General features: G+C 38.8%; 1 protein-coding gene across 6 annotated transcripts in view; it reads right to left on the bottom strand.

The window, feature by feature from the left end:
- RALGAPB (Ral GTPase activating protein non-catalytic subunit beta) overlaps positions 1-21872 on the bottom strand; it is a 108885-nt gene that overhangs the window by 34998 nt on the left and 52015 nt on the right. For 4 of the 6 annotated variants that reach the window (XM_036902295.2, XM_036902298.2, XM_036902300.2 and 1 more), the window contains 4 exons: positions 21354-21483; positions 19444-19577; positions 1563-1745; positions 632-783 (listed from right to left, as the gene is read on the bottom strand). In XM_036902295.2, the coding sequence (XP_036758190.2) occupies positions 632-783; positions 1563-1745; positions 19444-19577; positions 21354-21483 (599 nt within the window). The remainder of the gene's footprint in view (positions 1-631; positions 784-1562; positions 1746-19443; positions 19578-21353; positions 21484-21872) is intronic. The other 2 variants (XM_036902297.2, XM_036902299.2) reach the window with 1 other exon arrangement.

The following is a 21872-nucleotide window of genomic DNA, read 5'->3' as shown; positions in this document are numbered from 1 at the left end:
CCTAGAAATATTACCTTGATTTTCCCTTATCTAGAAGTATTAATTTCCTCTTTTCAGCATTTCATTTGTAGTTCTCCTCTTGGAGTACTTGTTTTCCACCTAATATAGCTATTTGTGTTCACAGCTTTCCTATTGGACAAGAAGCTCTTTGGTGACTGAATCTGATTAATCTTTATGATCCTATTACCAGTTAATAAGAGGGAATTCATCAATCTTGGCTGAATGAACTGACAATATGTACTATAAAGGTGTAGCAGAGAATATGGACATTAAGCTAGGCCGAAGACCTAATAGTGTGACCACAGGCAGATCCCATCTCTAGACTCAGGAATCAAAGTGAGAGGGCAGAGTAAGATTCTCCAAGACCCTTTCCAGCTCTAACATGATACGACTTGAATTAACATCAACAAGCACAGGAAAACAAGGACCCAAACTCTCAACCCTAAGTTCCTGGTTTATTTTGGTCCCCCAAAACAAGAGTTTTGCCTTTCATTTTTCTTCAGGAGAAAAACTATCCTAAAGGAATTGCTTCACTTAAAAGTTGAACAGTCGGGGAGGAGACTAAGTAATACGGATCACAGCTAACCCCTTCTAATCCTTAGGCACAGTCTCTGTGTGGTCACTTTCATACCATGTTAGGGTGGCCTCAGCAGCATCCTTTACCCTCATAGACGCAGGGTTTGGCTCCTTATCGCCTTTGTACTTGACCTCTTGCTCACTGTTCTTGGACTTACTTCCTGAAATACCCAGCTCCACGATCTCCAATACTTCCTTAAGACAATCCTAGACACGAGAAAGGCAGATCAGTTTTTGTAATACATCTATCTTAAGAGAAAACAAGAAAATACATCAAAATGTTAATAGTGGTTGTGTTTTGGTGGTTGCACTCCAGTCTCTTTCTCATTTTCTTTAATAGGCATGTATTAATTCCATAATATAATAAACTTTGCCTCCCAATTTTTCTTTAAAGAACTAAACTTGTGTGTTCAGAGAGTTAGATAATACATAATGATAAATTCAATTTTATCAGTCACAATTCTTGTAAAATTACCACAGACTGTAAATCATGAAAGCCCAAGTTTAAGAGATATAACATTAATTCAGGCAAACCCGGGGTGGTCTGAGACACATCAGATTATCCAAATGGAAGCTCATTAATTACCGACACTTTAAAGCAATTTCTGGTATCATTAACTTTAGAAGCCACAGTGACAATGACTAAGATCTAATCAACAGTATTATTTTAAAAACTATATAAAGCTCTCGATAAATCTTCAATGAACCTGGTACGTCTTTTTAAAATTTATACTGTGAATTCTTTATAACTGCCTGCCTCCCTATAAGGAAGGGATTACATTCAACCATGCAGGGAAACCAGCCTAGACATTCATGCCTATTTGAAAGTGGAAACGTGTGTGAAATGTAATTGTTAGATATAAGCAACATCTACAAACTGTGCTTTATGAAATATGAAATACTACATTTAAATATTCTCTTGTAAAAGGCATTTCCCCAACATACATTTTTGTTTCCACTTACTGTGTTAGATCTAGTAAACTAACCTTTTCATCAAGCATATCAGGGTGTTCTGTCAGCCAGACACAGAGACACTGAAAGGCTGCTACTATCATGGAGTGCAGATCCCGAGAGTGAAGAGGAGCTGGACGACTACACTGGTACACGATGTAGCTGCACACGGAACTGATGGCTCGCTTCCGGTCTCCTGAGTCAACCATCACCTTCACCTGAGCATGTTCACAGGAAGAACACAGTTAGCCAAAGCAACCACCATAAAATTTCAAAGCATCTGCACTGACGCCCAGCCTTTCTGAAAATGACACAGGAATCCTTGTTTTTTAAAATATTATTTATATAGAGGAATAGAATACTTCAGATGTACTATCATACAATACTCTCTAAACACAGAGGCCATTTTTCTAACTCTAAAACAGCATTTCATTTTAGCATAGTTTTTCATGGCCTAAAGCCTATACTCCTACTCAACATTATCAGAGATTGAAAGAATAGCTGGCAATAGAACATGTGCACATTTTTTAAGCCCCCTAACCCAACCCACAGTGAAGCCCTATGGGCTACAAAGTTCTATGTAGCTACTCATAGGTATAATTAACATACAGAAGTGCACAGCTGCACATAAAGTGTACAATTTGGTAAATTTTGGCAAAAGTATACACCTGTTAACTATCAGCACAATGAAGATAATGAACATACCCATCACCCCCTCAAAACTCCCTCATACAACTTTGTAATCCTTCTCCCCACTCCTTTTTGTACCTTCCCTAGGTTATTGATAATCTGTTCTGTCACTATAGCTTAACTGTCATTTTTCAGAGTTTTATATAAATAAAAATCATACAGTATCACACCCTTTTTTTTTTTTTGGTGGAGTGGGGTAGCTTTTATACTCAGTGTAATTATTTTGAGATCTATCCACATTTTTGTATCAATTATTCACTGCTTTTTATTTCTGAATAGTATTCCACTGCATGGATATATTACCATATATCTATCCAGTCATCTGTTGATGGACATTTGGCTTATATCCAGCTTCTGGATATTACTAATAAAGTTGCTATGAACACTCATGTATAAGTCTTTGCATGTATATATGCTCTCGTACCTCCTTGGAATCAGGCTTAGCCCTGGCCCCTGAACCCCACCCCTCACCAGCACCTATGGTTAACTCTTAAAGGAACTGAAAAGCTCTTTTCTAGAATGGTTCTACTATTTAAATTCCCATCAAAAGTGTATGAGAGTTCCAGGCTTCCACTGTTTGATATGGTCAGAGGATACGTATCCTCGCCAATGTTTGATATGGTCAGTCTTTTAAGTTTTAGCTATCCTCCCATTGTGGTTTTAATTACATTTCTCCAATAACTAATAATACTGAACATCTTTTCATATGCCTATTTGCCATCTGTATGTCTGCTTGGGTAAAGTGTTCAAATCTTTTGGGTTATTTGTTGTATTACTGAAGGCTTCTGTTGTTATTGTTCTTTTTTTTTTTTATTATGGTATCGTTGATATACACTCTTATGAAGGTTTCACATGAAAAACACTATGGTTACTACATTCACCCATATTATCTAGTCCTCCCCACACCCCAGAGCAGTCACTGTCTATCAGTGTAGCAAGATGCCACAGAGTCACTACTTGTCTTCTCTGTGATACACTGTCATCCCCATGGCGCCCCACACCATGTGTGCCAATCATAATACCCCTCAATCCCCTTCTCCCACCCTTCCCACATGTCCTCCACCACCCCACCCCTTTGGTAACTGCTAGTCCCTTGTTGGAGTCTGTGAGTCTGATGCTATTTTGTTCCTTCAATTTTGCTTCGTTGTTATACACCACAAATGAGGAAAATTATTTGGTACTTGTCTTTCTCCACCTGGCTCATTTCACTGAGCATAATGTCCTCCAGCTCCATCCATGTTGTTGCAAAGGGTAGGAATTGTTTCTTTCTTATGGCTGAATAGTAGCCCATTGGGTATATGTACCACCTCTTCTTTATCCATTCATCTACTGATGGACCCTTCCATATCTTGGTTACTGTAAATAGTGCTGCAATAAACATAGGGGTGCATATGTCTTTTTGAATCTGAGAACTTGTTTTTTTTGGGTAAATTCCTAGGAGTGGAATTTCTGGGTCAAACAGTATTTCTATTTTTAGTTTTTTGAGGAAACTCCATATTGCTTTCCACAATGGTTGAACTAGCTTACACTCCCACCAGCAGTGTAGGAGGGTTCCTCTTTCTCCACAACCTCGCCAACATTTGTTGTTCCTAGTCTTCTCTATGTTGGTCATCCTAACTGGTGTGAGGTGTTATCTCGTTGTGGTTCTAATTTGCATTTCCCTGATAATTAGCAATGTGGAGCATCTTTTCATGTGCCTATTGGCCACCTGAATTTCTTCTTTGGAGATGTATCTGTTCATATACTCTGCCCATTTTTTAATAGGGTTATTTGCCTATTGGGTATTGACGCATATGAGTTCTTTATATATTTTGGATGTTAACCCCTTGTTGGATATGTCATTTACAAATATATTCTTCCATACTGTAAGATGCATTTTTGTTCTGATGATGGTGTCCTTTTCTGTACAGAAGCTTTTTAGATTGATGTAGTCCCATTTGTTCGTATTTGCTTTTGTTTCCCTTGTCCGAGGAGATGCATTCAGGAAAAAGTTGCTCATGTTTATATTCAAGAGATTCTTGACTATGTTTTCTTCTAAGAGTTTTATGGTTTAATGGCTTACATTCAGGTCTTTGATCCATTTCGAGTTTACTTTTGTGTGTGGGGTTAGACAATAATCCAGTTTCATTCTCATGCATGTACCTGTCCAGTTTTGCCAACACCAGCTGTTGAAGAAGCTGTCATTTCCCCATTGTATGTCCATGGCTCCTTTATCACATACTAATTGAACATACACACTTGGGTTTATATATGGGCTCTCTAGTCTGTTCCATTGGTCTATTGTTCTGTTCTTGTGCCAGTACCAAATTGTCTTGATTACTGTTGTAGGGGATGGCCTTTGTCTTCTCACATGTTTGAAGGCAGAATGGGAAAGCATCTTCCCCCATGTCTGAATGCAGCATGGGAAAGCACCAGCTTGGGAACAACTGGTGCAGTCCTTGGAAGTTATCTGTCCACAAAAACATATCTTGTCATCAAAGACGAGCCAAGACGCCTCACTCTGAAAATAGGGAGACCTTGAGGATGTGTGAAAACATCACCCCTGCTTACTATACACCTTCTAAGAAAATCAACAAAGTGCTCTGGCCTGCCCCCTCTGAGAAGGGAAAGATAAGTATAGCACTTGGCTGAGGTCCGAGAAAGGCAGTATAAAAATAAAGGTGCTGCACCACATCAGGGCTGCAGCCATTGTCTGTCTGTCTGTGTTGTCTGTGTTATTTGTTCTCACATGTCACCCAAAGAAAACGTGCGGCACACTACATCTGGCGCCCAATGTGGGGCCACTATAACTATGGCTTTGTAGTAGAGCTAAAAGTCAGGGAGAGTAATCATCCCCCAACACCCCCACTTTATTCTTCCTTCTCAGGATTGGTTTGGCTATTTGGGGTCTTTTGTGGGTCCATATGAATTTTAGAACTATTTGTTCCAGTTCGTTGAAGAATGCTGTTGGTATTTTGATAGGGATTGCATTGAATCTATAGATTGCTTTAGGCAGGATGGCCATTTTGACAATATTAATTCTTCCTATCCATGAGCACGGGATGTGTTTCCATGTATTGGTATCTTCTTTGATTTCTCTCACCAGTGTCTTGTAGTTTTCATAGGATAGGTCTTTCACTTCCTTGGTTAGGTTTATTCCTAGGTATTTTATTCTTTTTGATGCATTTGTGAATGGAATTGTTTTCCTGATTTCTCTGATAGTTCATTGTTAGTGTATTGGAATGCCACAGATTTCTATGTATTAATTTTGTATCCTGCAACTTTGATGAATTCAGATATGAGATCCAGTAGTTTTGGAGCAGATTCTTAAGGGTTTTTTAATGTATAATAACATGTCATCTGCAAACAGGGACAGTTTAACTTCCTTATTGCCAACCTGGCTGCCTTTAATTTCTTTGTGTTGTCTGATTGCCGTGGCTAGGACCTCCAGAACTATGTTGAATAAAAGTGGGGAGAGTGGGCATCCTTGTCTTGTTTCCAATCTTAAAGGAAAGGCTTTCAGTTTCTTGCTGGTAAGTATGATGTTGGCTGTGGGTTTGTTGTATATGGCCTTTATTATGTTGAGGGTACTTGCCCTCTATACCCATTTTGTTGAGAGTTTTTATCATGAATGGATGTTGAATTTTGTCAAATGCTTTTTCACCATCTATGGAGATGATCATGTGGTTTTTGTCTTTTTTGTTGATGCGGGGGATAATGTTGATGGATTTTCGAATATTGTGCTACCCTTGCTCCCTGGAATAAATCCTACTTGATCATGATGGATGATCTTTTTGATGTATTTTTGAATTCAGTTTACTAATATTTTGTTGAGGATTTTTGCATCTATGTTCATCAGGGATATCAGTCTGTAACTTTCTTTTTATTGTGGTGTCTTTGCCTGGTTTTGGTATTAGAGTGATGCTGGCCTCATTGAATGAGTTTGGAAGGATTCCCTACTTTTCTACTTTTTGGAAAACTTTAAGGAGGATGTGTATTAGGTCTTCACTAAATGTTTGATAAAATTCAGCAGTCCAGGGGTTTTGTTCTTAGATAGTTTTTTGATTACCAATTCAATTTCATTGCTGGTAATTGTTCTGGCCAGATTTTCTGTTTCTTTCTGGGTCAGTTTTGGAAAGCTGTATTTTTCTAGAAAGTTGTGCATTTCTTCTAGGTTATCCAGTTTGTTAGCATGTAATTTTTCATAGTATTCTCTAATTATTCTTTGTATTTTTGTGGTATCTGGAGTGATTTTTCCTTGCTCTTTCTGATTCTGTTTATGTGTATAGATTCTTTTTTTCTTGATAAGTCTGGCTAGGGGTTTATCTATTTTGTTTATTTTCTCAAAGAACCACCTCCTGCTTTCATTGATTCTATTGTTTTATTCTTCTCAATTTTATTTATTTCTGCTCTTATCTTTATTATGTCCCTCCTACTGACATTGGGCCTCATTTGTTCTTCTTTTTTAAGTTTCATTAATTTTGAGTTTAGATTGTTCAAAAGGGATTGTTCTTTCCTGAGGTAGGCCTGTATTGCAATATACTTCCCTCTTAGCATAGCCTTCACTGCATTGCGCAGATTTTGCAGTGTTGAATTATTGTTGTCATTTGTCTCCATATATTGCTTGACCTCTGTTTTTATTTTGTCGTTTATCCATCGGTTATTTAGGAGTATGTCTGAAGCCTCCATGTGTTTGTGGGACTTTTCATTCTCTTTGCGTATTTCTAGTTTCATACCTTTGTGGTCTGAGAAACTGGTTGGTACAATTTCAATCTTGTTGAATTTACCATGGCTCTTTTTGTGGCCTAGTATATGATCTATTCTTGAAAATGTTCCATGTGTACTTGAGAAGAATGTGTTTCCTGCTGCTTTTGGGTGGAGTGTTCTGTAGATGTCTCTTAGGTACATCTGTTCTAATGTTCAGTGCCTCTGTCTCCTTACTTATTTTCTGTCTGGTTGATCTGTCCTTCAGAGTGAGTGGAGTGTTGAAGTCTCCTAGAATGAATTTATTGCATTCTATTTCCCCTTTTAATTCTGTTAGTATTTGTTTCACATATGTAGGTGCTCCTGTGTTGGGCACATAGATATTTATAGCGGTTATATCTTTTTGTTGGATTGACCCTTCAATCATTATGTAATGTCCTTCTTTGTCTCTTGTGACTTTCTTTATTTTGAAGTCTACTTTTTCTGTTACAAGTACTGCAAACTCCTGCTTTTTTCTCCCCATTAGTTGCATGAAATATCTTTTTCCATCGCTTCACTTTTAGTCTGTGTATGTCTTTGGGTTTAAAGTGAGTCTCTTGTAAGCAGCATATAGATGGGTCTTGTTTTTTTTATCCATTCAGTGACCCTATGTCTTTTAATTGGTGCATTCAGTCCATTTACATTTAGGCTGATTATCAATAGGTATGTACTTATTACTGTTGCAGGCTTTAGATTCGTGCTTACCAAAGGTTTAATGTTAACTTTCTTACTATCTAAGAGTCTTAACTCACTTAATACGCTATTAAAACACAATCTTAAGGTTCTTTTTTTTTCTCCTCCTTTTTCTTCCTCCTCCATTCTTTATGTAGTAGGTCTCATATTCTGTACTGTCTATCTATCTCTTGACTGAGTTTGGGGATAGTTGATTTGATTTTGCATCTGCTTAGTAATTAACTGGTTTCCTTTCTTTACTGTGGTTTTATTTTCTCTGGTGACAGCTATATTATATAGCTGTCTCTCCAAAATACACTGTAGAGATGGTTTGTGGGAGGTAAATTCTCTCAGCTTTTGCTTATCTGGGAATTGTTTTATCCTTCCTTCAAATTTAAATGATAATCTTGCCAGGTATTCTTGGTTCTAGGCCCTTCTGCTTTATTGCATTAAATATATCATGCCACTCCCTTCTGGCCTGTAAGATTTCTGATGATAGGCTGATGGGTTTTCCTTTGTACATGACCTTTTTTCTCTCTCTGGCTGCTTTTAATATTCTGTCCTTATTCTTGATCTTTGCCATTTTTATTATTATTTGTCTTGGTGTTGTCTTCCTTGGGTCCTTTGTGTTGGGAGATCTGTGCATCTCCATGGCCTGAGAGACTATCTCCTTCCCCAGACAGGGGAAGTTTTCAGCAATTACCTCCTCAAAGACACTTTCTATCCCTTTTTTTTCTCCCTTTTTCTTCTGGTACCCCTATAATGCGAATATTGTTCTGTTTGGACTGGTCACACAGTTCTCTCAATATTCTTTCATTCCTAGAGATCCTTTTTTCTCTCTCTGCCTCAGCTTCTTTGTATTCCTCTTCTCTAATTTCTGTTTCATTTACTGTCTCCTCTACTTCATCTAATCTTTTAAATCCCTCCATTGTACGTTTCATTTCAGATACTGTATTTCTTGATTGAATCTCACTCCTGAATTCTTCCCTGAGTTCTTGAATATTTTCCTGTACCTCCATGAGCATGTTTATCATTTTTATTTTGAAATCTCTTTCAGGAAGATTGATGAGTTCAGTTTCACTTGGCCCTCTTTCTAGTGTTTGTAGGATTTTGTTTTGAACCAGGTTCCTTTGACGTTTCATATTTGTAGGTGGCATCCTCTAGTGTCCAGAAGGTGTACTCTCAAGCTACTCAGCCCCTGGTGTGATGGCAGGGGTTTTGAAGTCTATTTTGTCTGATACAAGTACTGCAATTCCTGCTCTTTCTCCCTATTAGTTGCATGAGATATCTTTTTCCATCTCTTCACTTTTAGTCTGTATATGTCTTTGCCAGCACAGACGAGCAGTTCTGGTGCCTGGGGGAGCAAAGAGCTGTTTCCTGCTTCCCAGCTGCAGTGCCTGTCTCCACTGCCAGAACCAGTAGGTCAAGTGCACAGGTATAAGCTTCTATGCTTTGCAATTGTAGCTGCTGTAGGCGCAGCCTCCCTCTAGCTGGCCTGCCACTAGGGCAGGGGCAGTCAGTTAGCAAGCCAGTGCTGGCTGGGACGATGGTGCAGCAGGCTGTCTATCACTGTTGGGGCCTCGGAACTGTGTAGCCAACCAGGAGGATGTAGCGCCTGAAGCTCCTGAAAGTTCCCACCTGGTGGGCAGAGAGCACACGGACAATTTTGTCCACCTGTCCTTTCTCCTGAGCAGCAAGCTCTTTACAATCTTTGCTCCTCTAGCAGCCCTCTCACTGTTAGGAAGTCTCTCAGACTGCCCGCCTTTCTTTTGTTGCAGAGCAGCCGGATGTGGATCCCTGTTTTCCACAAGTGGCTGGAATCTCAGTCTGTCGAGCATTCCACCTGTTTTAGCTTTCCAACCCTACTAATCTCCAGAGCACCATGAAATGTACGTTGTTGCTCCCAGAGCAGATCTCCAGGGCTGGGTGTTCTGCAGTCCTAGGCCTCCAACCCCTCCTCACTCCATTTCTCTTCCTCCCGCCAGTGAGTTGGGGTGGGTGAACGGCTTGAGTCCCACCGGATCACCGCTTTGGTACGTTACCCTGTTCTTTGAGATCTGTTCTTTTCTCCAGGTATATGCAGTCTGGCGCAGCCTTCTTTCCTATTGCTCTTTCAGGATTAGTTGTATTATATTTTCATATTATGTGGTTTTGGGAGGAGGCTCACCTCTCATGCCATCTTTAATTTGTTATTTGTCTTTTTAAAATATTTTACTAAAGGTCTTTACAAAGTAATATCCAGACTCCAGATCCAGCTGCCAAGAAGGCCCTGGTATGCCGTATGGACTGGCTAGAGAATGGCAGGCTGCTATGGCTCCCTGTCTGTCCCAAGATGAAGATGGTGGATTGTATCTCACCTGGAGAGTCCACAATGGTCACATGGTCAGGTAAATGGTCAGGTAAAGGCTTCTTAGAGCCAATTTTACCTCTTGGGACCCAGAGACCTTGATGCCCAGCACGCCCTCTCTGAGCACCACATGGTACATGGCAGTATCTATAAAATAATCAACATTTTTTAACTATTGTGGATCATCACTGTGGATCATCACATCATCCACAAACTTCATGGATTCAGCCCTCTGTCCTGGAGTTTCCCTGACACAATGACCGTGGCCCCATCACCATAATGAACTGCAGCACCCCAGAGCATGCTCTCTGCATGACAACAGCCATCCTGGGAGTTTGTGATGCAGACTCTGGGCAATGGCACACCCCTTCTAGCCACCTTTTCAACATAAACCTCTACACAGCCCTCAGGGAAGCAAAACTTCTAAACTGCATCACTCAGTTATCAGATCCACTGGTTTTTTCACCGAGAACACTGTGCATCCTAGAGGCCAAGATAATGACTTCTGTCCTGGTTGCTTTAATTTAGACTTCACCTCCAGAGTAGCCATCTTCAGCAAGACTCTGAGTTAGGAACTCACTCAGTTCAGCTCTAAAAATGCCATTAATGACAAACTTCCTCTTATTGTAAGTCAGCACCACAATATTGTGGCTGTGTACCACCAAAAGAAAGGTTTATTACTGAGTTTTTGAGAATTTGCCACATAATCTGGATATAAGTCCTTCATCAGAGAGATGCTTTGTAAAGATCTCCCAATGTGTGACTTGTCATCTCATTCTCGTAACAGTGTTTTCTGAAAAACAGTATTTTTAATTTCAGTTTAGTCCAATTTAATAGTTTGTTCTTCTATAATATAATATCTAAGAAGTCCCTGTATAAGCAACAAAGATTTTCTGCCATACTTTCTTCCAGAAGTTTTAAAGTTTAGGTTTTACATTTAGGTCTACAATCCATTTTCAGTTAATTTTTGTACACAGTACAAGGTATGAATCAAAGTTCTTTTTTTATATAAACATCAGAATGTCCCAGCACTATCTGCTGTAAAGACTGTTCTTTCTCTTTTGAAATACCATTCCATCTTTGTCAAAAATTAGATGTCCAAGCATGTGTGGATCTATTTCTGGATACCCTATACCATTCTACTGATCTATTTGTCCAACTCTATTCCAATACTAGATTGTTTTGGTTTCTTTATATATAGCTTTACAGTAATTCTTCATATCAGGTAGTACTAATCCTTCATGACTGAGAGCAGCACTCCACCTAAGGCTAATTACTCCTCACTACTGAGAGTGTACTGAAGGTCTCAGGAAACAGTACCTTGCTCTCAAATACAGCATGGCCTTCCATGTCTCATAGATAGCTGTTCTTACTTTCTGCATCAGTAACTGCTACTCACAAAACTATGACCATTACACTTATCCTCAGTCTCTGAGGTAAGCTTTAAGTGCTTGTAAGAACATCTTAGGTTTACTTGATTATTTTGTCTATCATGAGTGTTAAATGACAGTCTCTTCTTCACCTGTTCCCACATCTGTAAAACAAGGGTTTGGACTTCATCATCTTACACAATACCATATTATGTGTATATACTACACCTTTGTGTTCACAAAGTGTTTTATGTATTTCACTTTTTTTATTGATATATATCTTATTTTAGTTTCAAATATATAACACAGTGGTTCAGCAGTTACCCATATTAAATCCTCACCCCCACTAGTACAGTTACTATCTGCCAACAGAGGAAGATGTTACAGAATCATTGGCTATATCCTCCATGCTGTACACTATCCCTGTGACCAACCTACATTATGATTGAGAAGTTTTGTGCCCCTTTATTTCCCTACTCCTCCCCACCCCCCAGCCCAATCTCTCCCCCATGGCAACCCCCAGTCCCTTCTCAGTGTCTATGAGTTTACTGATGTTTTGTTCCTTCTGTTTTGCTTTGCATTTATATTCCACAAATAAGTGAAATCATGTTATTTTTTTTTCCCACTTGACTTATTTCACTGAGCATAACAGCCTCTAGATCCACCCATGTTGTTACAAATAGCAGTATTTCTTTTTATGGCTGAATAATATTCCTTTCTGTGTATGTACCACCTCTTTTTTATCCATTCACCTACTAATAGACACTTAGATAGCTTCCATATCTTGGCTTTTGTAAATAATGCAGCAGTAAACACAGGGGTGCATATATCTTTTCAGATCAGGGATTTGTTTTCTTTGGGTAAATTCCTAGACGTGGAATTGCTGGGTTGAATGTTATTTCTATTTTTTGATTTTGAAAGGAACCTCCTTACTGCTTTCCACTGTGGCTGCACCAACTGACATTCCCACCAACAGTGTAGGAGGATTCCCTTTTCTCCACATCCTTACCAACACTTGTTATTTCTTGTCTTTTGGATAGTGGTCATTCTGACTGGTGTGAGGTGATATCTCACTGTGGTTTTGATTTGCATTTTCCTGATGATTAGCAATGTGGAGCACCCTTTCATGTGCTTGTTGGACATCTGCACTTCTTTGGAGAAATGTCTGTTCAGGTCCTCAGCCCATTTTTTAATTTAGTTATTGTTTTTTGGTGTTGAGGTGTATGAGCTCTGTATGTATTTTGGATGTTATCCCCTTATCAGATAAATCAATTACAGTATATTCTCTCATACTGTAAGTTTTTTTTCCTGCCAATGGTGTCCTTTGCTGTACAGAAGCTTTTTAATTTGACATAGTCCCACTTGTTCATTTTTTATTGTTTACCTTGCCCAAAGAGATGTGTCCAGGAAAATATTGCTCATCTTTATGTTCAAAAGATTTTCGCCCATGTCTTCTTCTAAGAGTTTTATGGTTTCATGTCTTACATTGAGGTCTTTGCTTCACTCTGAATTTACTTTTGTGTATGGAGTTAGGCAGTAATCCTGTTTCATTCTCTTGCATGTAGCTGTCTAGTTTTCCCAACACCAGTTATTGAAGAGGTTGTCTTTTCCCCTCTGTGTGTATACTCATGGCTCCTTTATTGTGTATTAATTGGCCATATATTTGTGGGTTTATATCTGGGCTCTCTATTCTGTTCCATTGATATATGGGTCTATTTGTGTGCCAGTGACATACTGTTTTGATTACTGTTGCATTGTAGTAGAGCTCGAAGTCAGGGAGCATAATCACCCCGCAGCTTTGTTCTTTCTCAGGTTGTTTTGGCTATTCAGGGTCTTTTGTGATTCCATATGAACTTTAGAACTATTTGTTCTAGTTCACTGAAAAATGCTGCTGGAATTTTGATAGGGATTGCATTCCATCTGTAAATTGCTTTGGGCAGAATGGCCATTTTGACAATATTGTTCCTATCCATAAGCATGGGATAGATTTCCACTTATTTGTGTCTTCTTTAATTTCTCTCATGAGAGTTTCACTGTTTTAAGAATATATGTGTTTCACTTCCTTGGTTAGGTTTATTCCTATGTATTTAATTCTTTTTGATGCAATTGTAAATAGAATTGTTTTCCTCATTTCTCTCTACTAGTTCATTGTTAGTATATAGGAATGCAACAGATTTCTGTGTATTAATTTTGTATTCTGCAACTTTGCTGAATCCAGCTATTAGTCCTAACATTTTTTTGGTGGAGTTTTTAGGGTTTTCTATGTATAATATAATGTCATCTGCAAATAGTGACAGATTAGCTTCTTCTTTGCCAATCTGAATGCCTTTTATCTCTCTTTGTTGTCTGATTGCTTTGGCTAGGACCTCTAGTATTATCGTGAATAAAAGTGGTAAGAGTGGACATCCTTGTCTTGTTCCTAATCTTAGCGGAAAAGCTTTCAGCTTTTCACCAATAAGTATGATGTTAGCTGTGGGCTTGTCATATACAGCCTTTATTATGTTGAGGTATGTACCCTCTATGCCTATTTTGTTGACTTTTTATCACGATGAATGTTGGATTTTGTCAAATGCTTTTTCAGCATCTACTGAGATGATCATGTGATTTTTGTCCTTTTTGTTAATGTGGTGTATGATATTGATTTACAACTATTATACCATGTTTGCATCTCTACCATAAACTCCACTTGGTCGTGATGGATGAGCCTTTTGATGTGTTTCTGAATTCAGTTTGCTAGTATTTTGTTGAGGACTCTTCATAGATGTTCATCAGGGTTATCGGTCTATAATTTTCTTTCTTTGTAGTGTCTTTCCCTGGTTTTGGTATTACAGTGATGCTGGCATCATAGAATGAGTTTGAAGTGTTCCCTCCTCTTCTACTTTTTGGAATACTTTAAAAAGGATGGGTATTAGTCTTCTTAAATGTTTGGTAGAATTTGGCTGTGAAGCCATATGGTCCTGGAATTTTGTATTTTGGGGAGTTTTTTTATTACCAGTTCAATTTCACTGAGGGCAATTAGTCTGTTCAAATTTTCTATTTTTTATTTGGTCAATGTTAGAAGACTGTATTGTTCTAGGAAGTTGTCTGTTTCTTCTAAGTTGTCCAATTTATTGGCATGTAATTTTTCTTAGTATTCTCTAATAATTCTTTGTATTTCTGTGGTATCTGTTAAGACTATTCCTTATTTCTGATTTTGTTTATTTGTGTACTCTTTTTTTCTTGATAAGGCTGGCTAGGGGTTTATCTATTTTATTATTTTCTCAAAGAATCAGCTCTTAGTTTCATTAATTTTTTTCTATTGTTTTCATCTCTATATTATTTATTTCTGCTCTGATTTTTTTATGTCCTTTTACTAACTTTAGGTTTCATATGTTCTTCTTTTTCTAGTTTCTTTATGAGTTTAGACTGTTTATCTGGGATTGTTCTTGCTTTCTTGAATTAAGCCTATATTGCTATGTACTTCCCTGTTAGAAAGGTCTTTGTGGTGTCCCATAAATATGGAACTGTTTTATTTTTGTTTTCATTTGTCTCCACGTATTGCTTTATTTCTGTTTCAATTTGGTCATTGACTCACTGATTATTTAGAAGCATGTTTAGCTTCTATGTGTTTGTTGGCTTTTTATTTTCTTTGTGTAATTTATTTCTAGTTTTATACCATTGTGGTCTGAGAAGTTGCTTGATACAATATCCATCTTTTTTAATTTATTGAGGCTCTTCTTGTAGCTTAGTATGTGATCTATTCCAGAGAATGTTCCATGTACACTTGAGGAAAATGTGTATCCTGATGCTTTTGCTGGACTGTTCTACAGATGTTTGTTAGGTCCACATGATCTAATGTGGAATGTCTCTGTTTCCTTATTTTCTGTCTGGTTGATCTATTGAAGTGAGTGGTGTATTAAATCTCCTAAAATGAATGCGCTCTAGTCTATTTCCCCCTTTAATTCTGTTAGTGTTTGCTTTACATATTTAGGTGCACCTCTGTTGGGTGCATAAATACTTATAATGGTAATATCCTATTGTTGGGCTGATCTGTGTGCCACTATGTCATGTCTTTTTTCTCTCATTACTTTCTTTGTTTTGAAATCAATTTTGTCTGATACAAATACTGCTACTCCCACTTTTTTCTCCCTATTGTTTGCATTAAATTTCTTTCATACCTTCACTTTTAGCCTGGGTTTGTCTTTGGGTGTGAAATGAGTCTCCTGTAGGAAGCATATAGATGGGTCTTGTTTCTTTTTCCATTCTGCCGCTCTATGTGTGTTTTCATTGGTGAACTCAGTCCATTTACATTTAAGGTAATTATTGATAGGTATGTACTTATTGCCATTTTATTTTTTTCTGTTTGTTTTTATAGCTCCTCTCTGTTCCTTTCTTTCTCTTTTATATTCCTCTTGTTATTTGATGTTTTTCTTTAGGGTTGTAATTGGAGTTCTCCTTTTTTATTTCTTGCATATCTATTGAAAACTTCAGGTTTGTGGTTATCAAAGGTTCAAGGATAGCTTCCTAACTATATAATAGTCTATATTAAGTTGCTGATTGTTCTATTTCAAAGACAATCCAAGAGTCCTTTTTTCTTCTTCCTCCTTCTCCACACTTTATTATTAGATGCCATAATCAAAACTACTTAGCCTTAGAAACATTTACATCTACAGCAATTTCTTTAACATATCCTATAATGCTGGTTTTGTTGCTATAAATTCTTTAAGTCTTCATTTATCTGAAATTATTTAATCCTGCTTCAAATTCACATGATAATCTTGCTGGGAAGAGGATTCTTGGTTGAAGGTCTTTTTGTTTCAGTACATTAAATATTTCATGTCACTCCCTTCTGGCCCTGTAAAGTTTCTGCTGAGAAGTCTGCTGATAGCAGGTGGGGTTTCTTTTGTAAGTAATTTTTTTTTCTCTATCTTGCTACTTTAAATACTCTCTCCTTATCCTTAATCTTTGCCATTTTAATTATATGTCTTGATGTTGTCTTACAGGGATTCCTTTTGTTAGGGGCTCTCTGTACCTCCATGACCTGAGTATCTATTTCATTCCCCAGATTGCGGATGTTTTCAGTTATTTCCTCAAAGAGATTTTCTATCCCTTTGTCTCTTTTCTCCTTCTGGTACCCCCATTATGTAAATATTGTTCCATTTGGATTGGTCACACAGCTCTCTTGTCTTTCTTTCATTCCTAGAGATCCTTTTTTCTCTCTATTCCTTAGCTTCATTGTGTTCCTGTTCTCCAGCTTTCATCTCATTGACTGTCTCCTCTACCTGCAATGATCTACTCTTAAATCCCTCCACTGTATGTTTCATTTTAGATACTGTATTCTTCAGCTCTTCCATCTCTTTGCTGAAGTCCTCCCTGAGATCTTTAATATATTTCTGCAGATCAGTGAGCATATTTATTACTTTAATTTTGAAATCTTTATCAGAAAGATTGGTTGATCTCCATTTCATTTAGCCCTCTTTGTGGTGTCCTATCCTGTAGTTTTGTTTGGAATATATATATATACCTCTGCCTCCTCATTTTGTCAGGGTATCTGTGTTTCTTCCTTTGTATTAGATGGATCTGCTACGCTTCCTGATCTAGAGAGCAATGTCTTTATGAAGAAGGCATCCTGTGGGGCCCAGAAGCTCAAGACTCCTTCCTCTCCAGTGCCTGTTTCTCCTTTGCTGTGAAACCCCAGTTGCTGCTGGTGGGCAATGGGCAGGGTTGCCTTTTTGTACGTTTGTCAGCAGTGGTTTATCTCAGTCTGCTGAGGCCGGTGGTTTGCCTTAGCTCAGCCTATGTGATCAGAGCAGTGGTTTCTGCTGGGACTGTTGTGGGCAGGGCTGCCCTCCGCCTGCCCTGTAGCAATGGCAGGGTTGCTGGATCAACAAGGTGGCAGAGTAGTCGCAGGGTGAGTTGTACAATGGCAAAGTGCATGGACTTGAGGCAGTGGCAAGTCACCTAGCTGCAAAGCCTTTGGGAGCATAGCAGTGGTGGCAAGCCATGCCATTGAAGAGCGCAGTGGGCACACAGCAGCAGTAGGGCATGCACAGTGGAGGCAGCAGTGAACCATGTGATAGGAGGACACCTGGGTCCACGGAGGCAGTGACTGGTACAATGGAAGGGCCCACAGGCTTGCAGTGGTGGCTCAATGTGCACTGTGGGAGTGTGCGGGTGAGTGGCCATAATGAGTTAGGTGGTAGGAGGCCCACCAGTGGTGGAGGCAGCTAGTTGTGCTACAGTGACACACAGCTGCTGCAACAGCAAGTCCCGTGGGAGCCCCCTAGCAGCAATAAGGCATGAAGCAACAAGGCAGAGAGAAGCTTGGCCCCCTGTGGGGAGGAAGCTCCCGGAGCTGGCTCCTGCAGGTGCCTCTCCAGCTGGGCTAGAACAGGGCCATGAAAGCTGGGAGATTCTCCCTAGGCCTACTGGACTGAGTGGGCTGGCACGTTGTGGCATGGAGGGAAGCACCTTGGGGCTGAGCTGCCAGTGAGGGGGATGAAGCACCTGGGGCCTCTGAGTGCTTGACCCGCTGGGCTGAGGGAGTGCGGGGAAGTATCGTCCACCTGTTCTTTCTCCTGAAGAGACAGCCCCATCCAACCCTTGCCCACCTGGCTCCCCTCCTACTGCTGGCAAGTCTTTCAAACTGCTGCCTCTGTACTGGGTCTCTGTGGGACCAGTGGAGCATGCCTGTCCTCCACAGGCAGCTGGTGTCTCAGTCCCCCAGAGCGTTCCATCTTTCCCTGGTGTCCAGTCCCACTAATCACTAGAACCCAGTGCAATGTGGAATTGTCTTCCTGTAGCAGATCTTCAGGGCCAGGTGTGCAGAGTTCCTGAGCACCTATCCCCTCTCCACTCCATTCACTTCTTCCTGCCTGTGGGCTGAGATAGGGGAAGAGCTGTGGTCCCACTTAGTCTCGGCTCTGCCTCTTTACCCTTTTCTGTGTGGTCTTCTCTTCTTCCCCGTGTGTAGATGGTGTGTTCTGCAGTTTTCAGTTCATTTTCAAGTTTAGTTGTATTTGCTGTACTTGCTTCCTTTGTGTGTGGGGGCGAAGAGATTTCCATCTTGCCTTCCTACTCCATCATCCTGAGGCTTCCCCCATATTTCATTTCATTTGATTCTCACAACACCAAGTTTTTACACGAGATAATCCTGCCCATCATACAAATAAGAAAACACTAAGATGTTAGTCAGGATGTGGTGAAATTGGAACTCTCATACATCAGTGGTGGGAATGTAAAGTGATTCAGTCACTTTGGGAAATACTGGTAACTCCTCAAAAAGTTAAACTATTACCATATGACCCTGTAATTCCACTCTCAGATACATACCCAAAAGAACTGAAAATTGGTATTCAAACAAATATATGTACATGCATGTTCACTACAACCAGAATAGGTAAATCCACAGAGACAGAACACAGATTGGTGGTTGTCAGGTTGGGGGATGGAAGACCAGTATTCAACTGCTTAATGAGTACAGGGTTTCTTTTTTGGGGTGAACATGTTTTGGAACTAGATGGAGGTGGTGGTTGTACACTGTGAAATACTAATAGCCGCTGAACTGTTCACTTTCAAATTTTGTACTTAGAGGAGTACAAATGGCCACTTAGCTCTCAGGTTGCACCAAACTGAAATAACAACTATGAAAGAAATTAGAAAAGATAGCCAATTTTCACTTTTCTCTGATGATAGAAGATGGAAGAGTCACAGATAGTCCCAAATGGCATATTTTGGGATAATTACTCTTTATAAAAAGAGCCCCTTTTTTTCCATTATCAAATCTGTATTTATTTATTAAAATTAGATGATCCTATAATAGCACAAAATGCCATGAAGAAATGTAAGTAAATACAAATCAATAGGCATTCTACTATTATGTGCAAATCAACAGCAAATATTGAAACATTTCCTGTAATTTAACAGCAAAAATATCATTCAGACTCTTGGAACCTATTAAAATAAAATCCACCTTGTAAAATTTCATTTGAGGGCACGTCTTTGTACACCTTGGATATAAACTAAGTTTGTGTACAACAAGCATGGCAATACCCATACCAAGAGGTCAGGAGATAGAGAAAAAAACAGCCATGGTCTGAGGCTCCTGAGCTAAAATCAAAGGAACGGGCTTCTCACCTTTGCCAGGCCAGAGAGGAGCTCTAAAGCTGCCAGTGATATGCTCATATCTTGCCGCCACTGGGAGTTGAGTCTTTGTGTGACGAGATGAATGCTGCGAATCAGGAGCCCAGCAGCTGAATCTGTATTAAGAGCTAGGATATAACCCCGATGCCACATCCCACAGGGAGGGAAAACAACTAAGCATTAGTAACAAGAAGCACAGCATTCCACCAGGCACAGACCACAGCAGCCACCGTGAGCACGAAGGGCACCCACACAGCACTATGCTTCCCACCCCACTGGCCTAAGCGTCAAGCCTGACTGAACAACAGTGCATGGGGCACAACACACAGGACCAGAGCAGCTTCTAGCTCCCAGCTCAGGTACTTTTATCCAGACATTCACTGGAATTTGAAAGTTGCAATATCATTTTTAAACAATATAAATCTTAAAATTTCAAAATTCATTCATAAGGAGAGTTACATTAAAAAAAAAACAATGAAAAGGCTATCAATTATTTCCTTCAAATTTTGTAGAGGAAAGAATTCAAATTTTAGAATCTCTTCAGATGCTGGGAATTAGCCTAAAGCATCTGTTGAAATTATTTTCAGGGTTTAAACCATAAAAAGTCACATGCAATACCTTTTTAAACATATTTTAATATTTAACTCTCCAAGACTACTTCTAGAAAATTTTAATCAAGTCACTGTGTCTTTATTTGGCCTCCACTTCTATATTTAAATGTAATTATTACTTAGCTAATAATAAATTAGGACATATGAAATTGAATTTATAAAGGAAGCTTTAGGGACATTATACCTGTCAATCCTATCAGAAAGAGGGCAGTGACAACAGAAAAAGGAATGATCATTAAAGAGAGACATTCATGCAACACTAACACAAATCTGGATTTCTTAATACAAGATATTTTACGACATTACAAGCAGAACTCACTAACACCAGTTCCAAATACTGAAACAAACAATAGTCACTTCAAACATTTATATTAGAACACAAACAATGCAAAAATTTCCTCAGTTTAAAAGTCTTAGAAAGCATGAGAATAAACAATTTTCACCTACAGGATACTTAAACCCAAGAACATGAGAAAACAATTTAAATAACTTCTTTATAAGTACAAATGTCTTGAATATCCACCTAATGACCTTATGTATTTGACATATTCAAGAATACTTTTAGCAAACTTAAACCACGGAAACATGCCTGACTACTAGGCTCATGAACTCTCTAGGTGATTAAGAAACTGAATTCACATCTAAGGATCTAGATTTCATGCTAATCCAGTTAGATTACAGATTCAATATACTATTAGTATTTGTGTATAAAAATATAAAGGCACTCACAATCTCACAGAACCCATAAAGTAATTGCCCAGGGTAAAGGACATCATTGACTAGGATGTTCTGCTGGCAAATGTTTCCTTACTCTTACTTAACACGTGTTACTGAAGAATCCCATCAGATATAGTAGTGTATATAGGTTTTAAACAAAAAGACCCTCCGGGTTCCCATCTAATGCATATCCCATCTCCCCCACTTACCACATTGCAATAACTGATGTACTAGACAACCCTGCCATTAGACTCTAAGGCACAGCTCACATCTTATTTGACTCTGGATGACCAGCACCTGCTACAAAATCCAGAAATGTTTCCTTGGCCAGCCATTATAATCACTTATAAAACCTAATAAGCTATCCAAAAATCTAACTACTAAAAGCTAGAGCTAAATTTAAAAGATTTTATTTCTTTTTTTAATCTCTTAGACCAATAGACTTTCTACTATAATATATTTTAAAAATCACAAACATTAAAACTTTGTTAAAAAATTTTTTTTGCTTGTTTTGTACATGTGGACATTAAAAGTTTTCTATAAACTTTGGATTTCAAAGAAACAAACAAGGCTTACCATAATCCCTTAGAAGAGCTTGAGCAGGTCTTTCACTATCAGGAGTTGTGGGCTCTGTGCTTCCACCACTTGCTGAACTAATACCACTATTAGTGCGACTATGACTCTTCAGGTTATTTTCTCCACCACCCTAGTCAAACAAAAATGAATCCAACATTTGAGGGCTACATCTATACTTTACAAAAATAGACAGAGGTCAAGTGTTAAAAGGCATGTTGATAAAATAGAATGTGTCAACTAAACAGCACAAATCGATACATAGATAAAAACAGACAAGGAATTAAAACTGCTGTGGTGTTTTTGCATAAACCATCTACTGGAGGGTATGAAGGGCCTGATATCATAGGCACCATTCCGAGGTCTTCTTTGCTGCTGTTCATAAAGGGCCAACCCAGGACTTTTTCCATTTTCACTAGCCTTCACTAGCCAATGACTTTGGGTCCTTAGAGAAATACCCTAGTGACTGCCAAGCAAAACTTGAGAACAAGAATACAATCTCAAAATAACAAAAACAGAGAT

The sequence above is a fragment of the Manis pentadactyla genome, chromosome 5, assembly GCF_030020395.1.
Source record: "Manis pentadactyla isolate mManPen7 chromosome 5, mManPen7.hap1, whole genome shotgun sequence".
Lineage (NCBI taxonomy): Eukaryota > Metazoa > Chordata > Mammalia > Pholidota > Manidae > Manis > Manis pentadactyla.
This window is presented reverse-complemented; position numbering and strand designations above follow the sequence as displayed.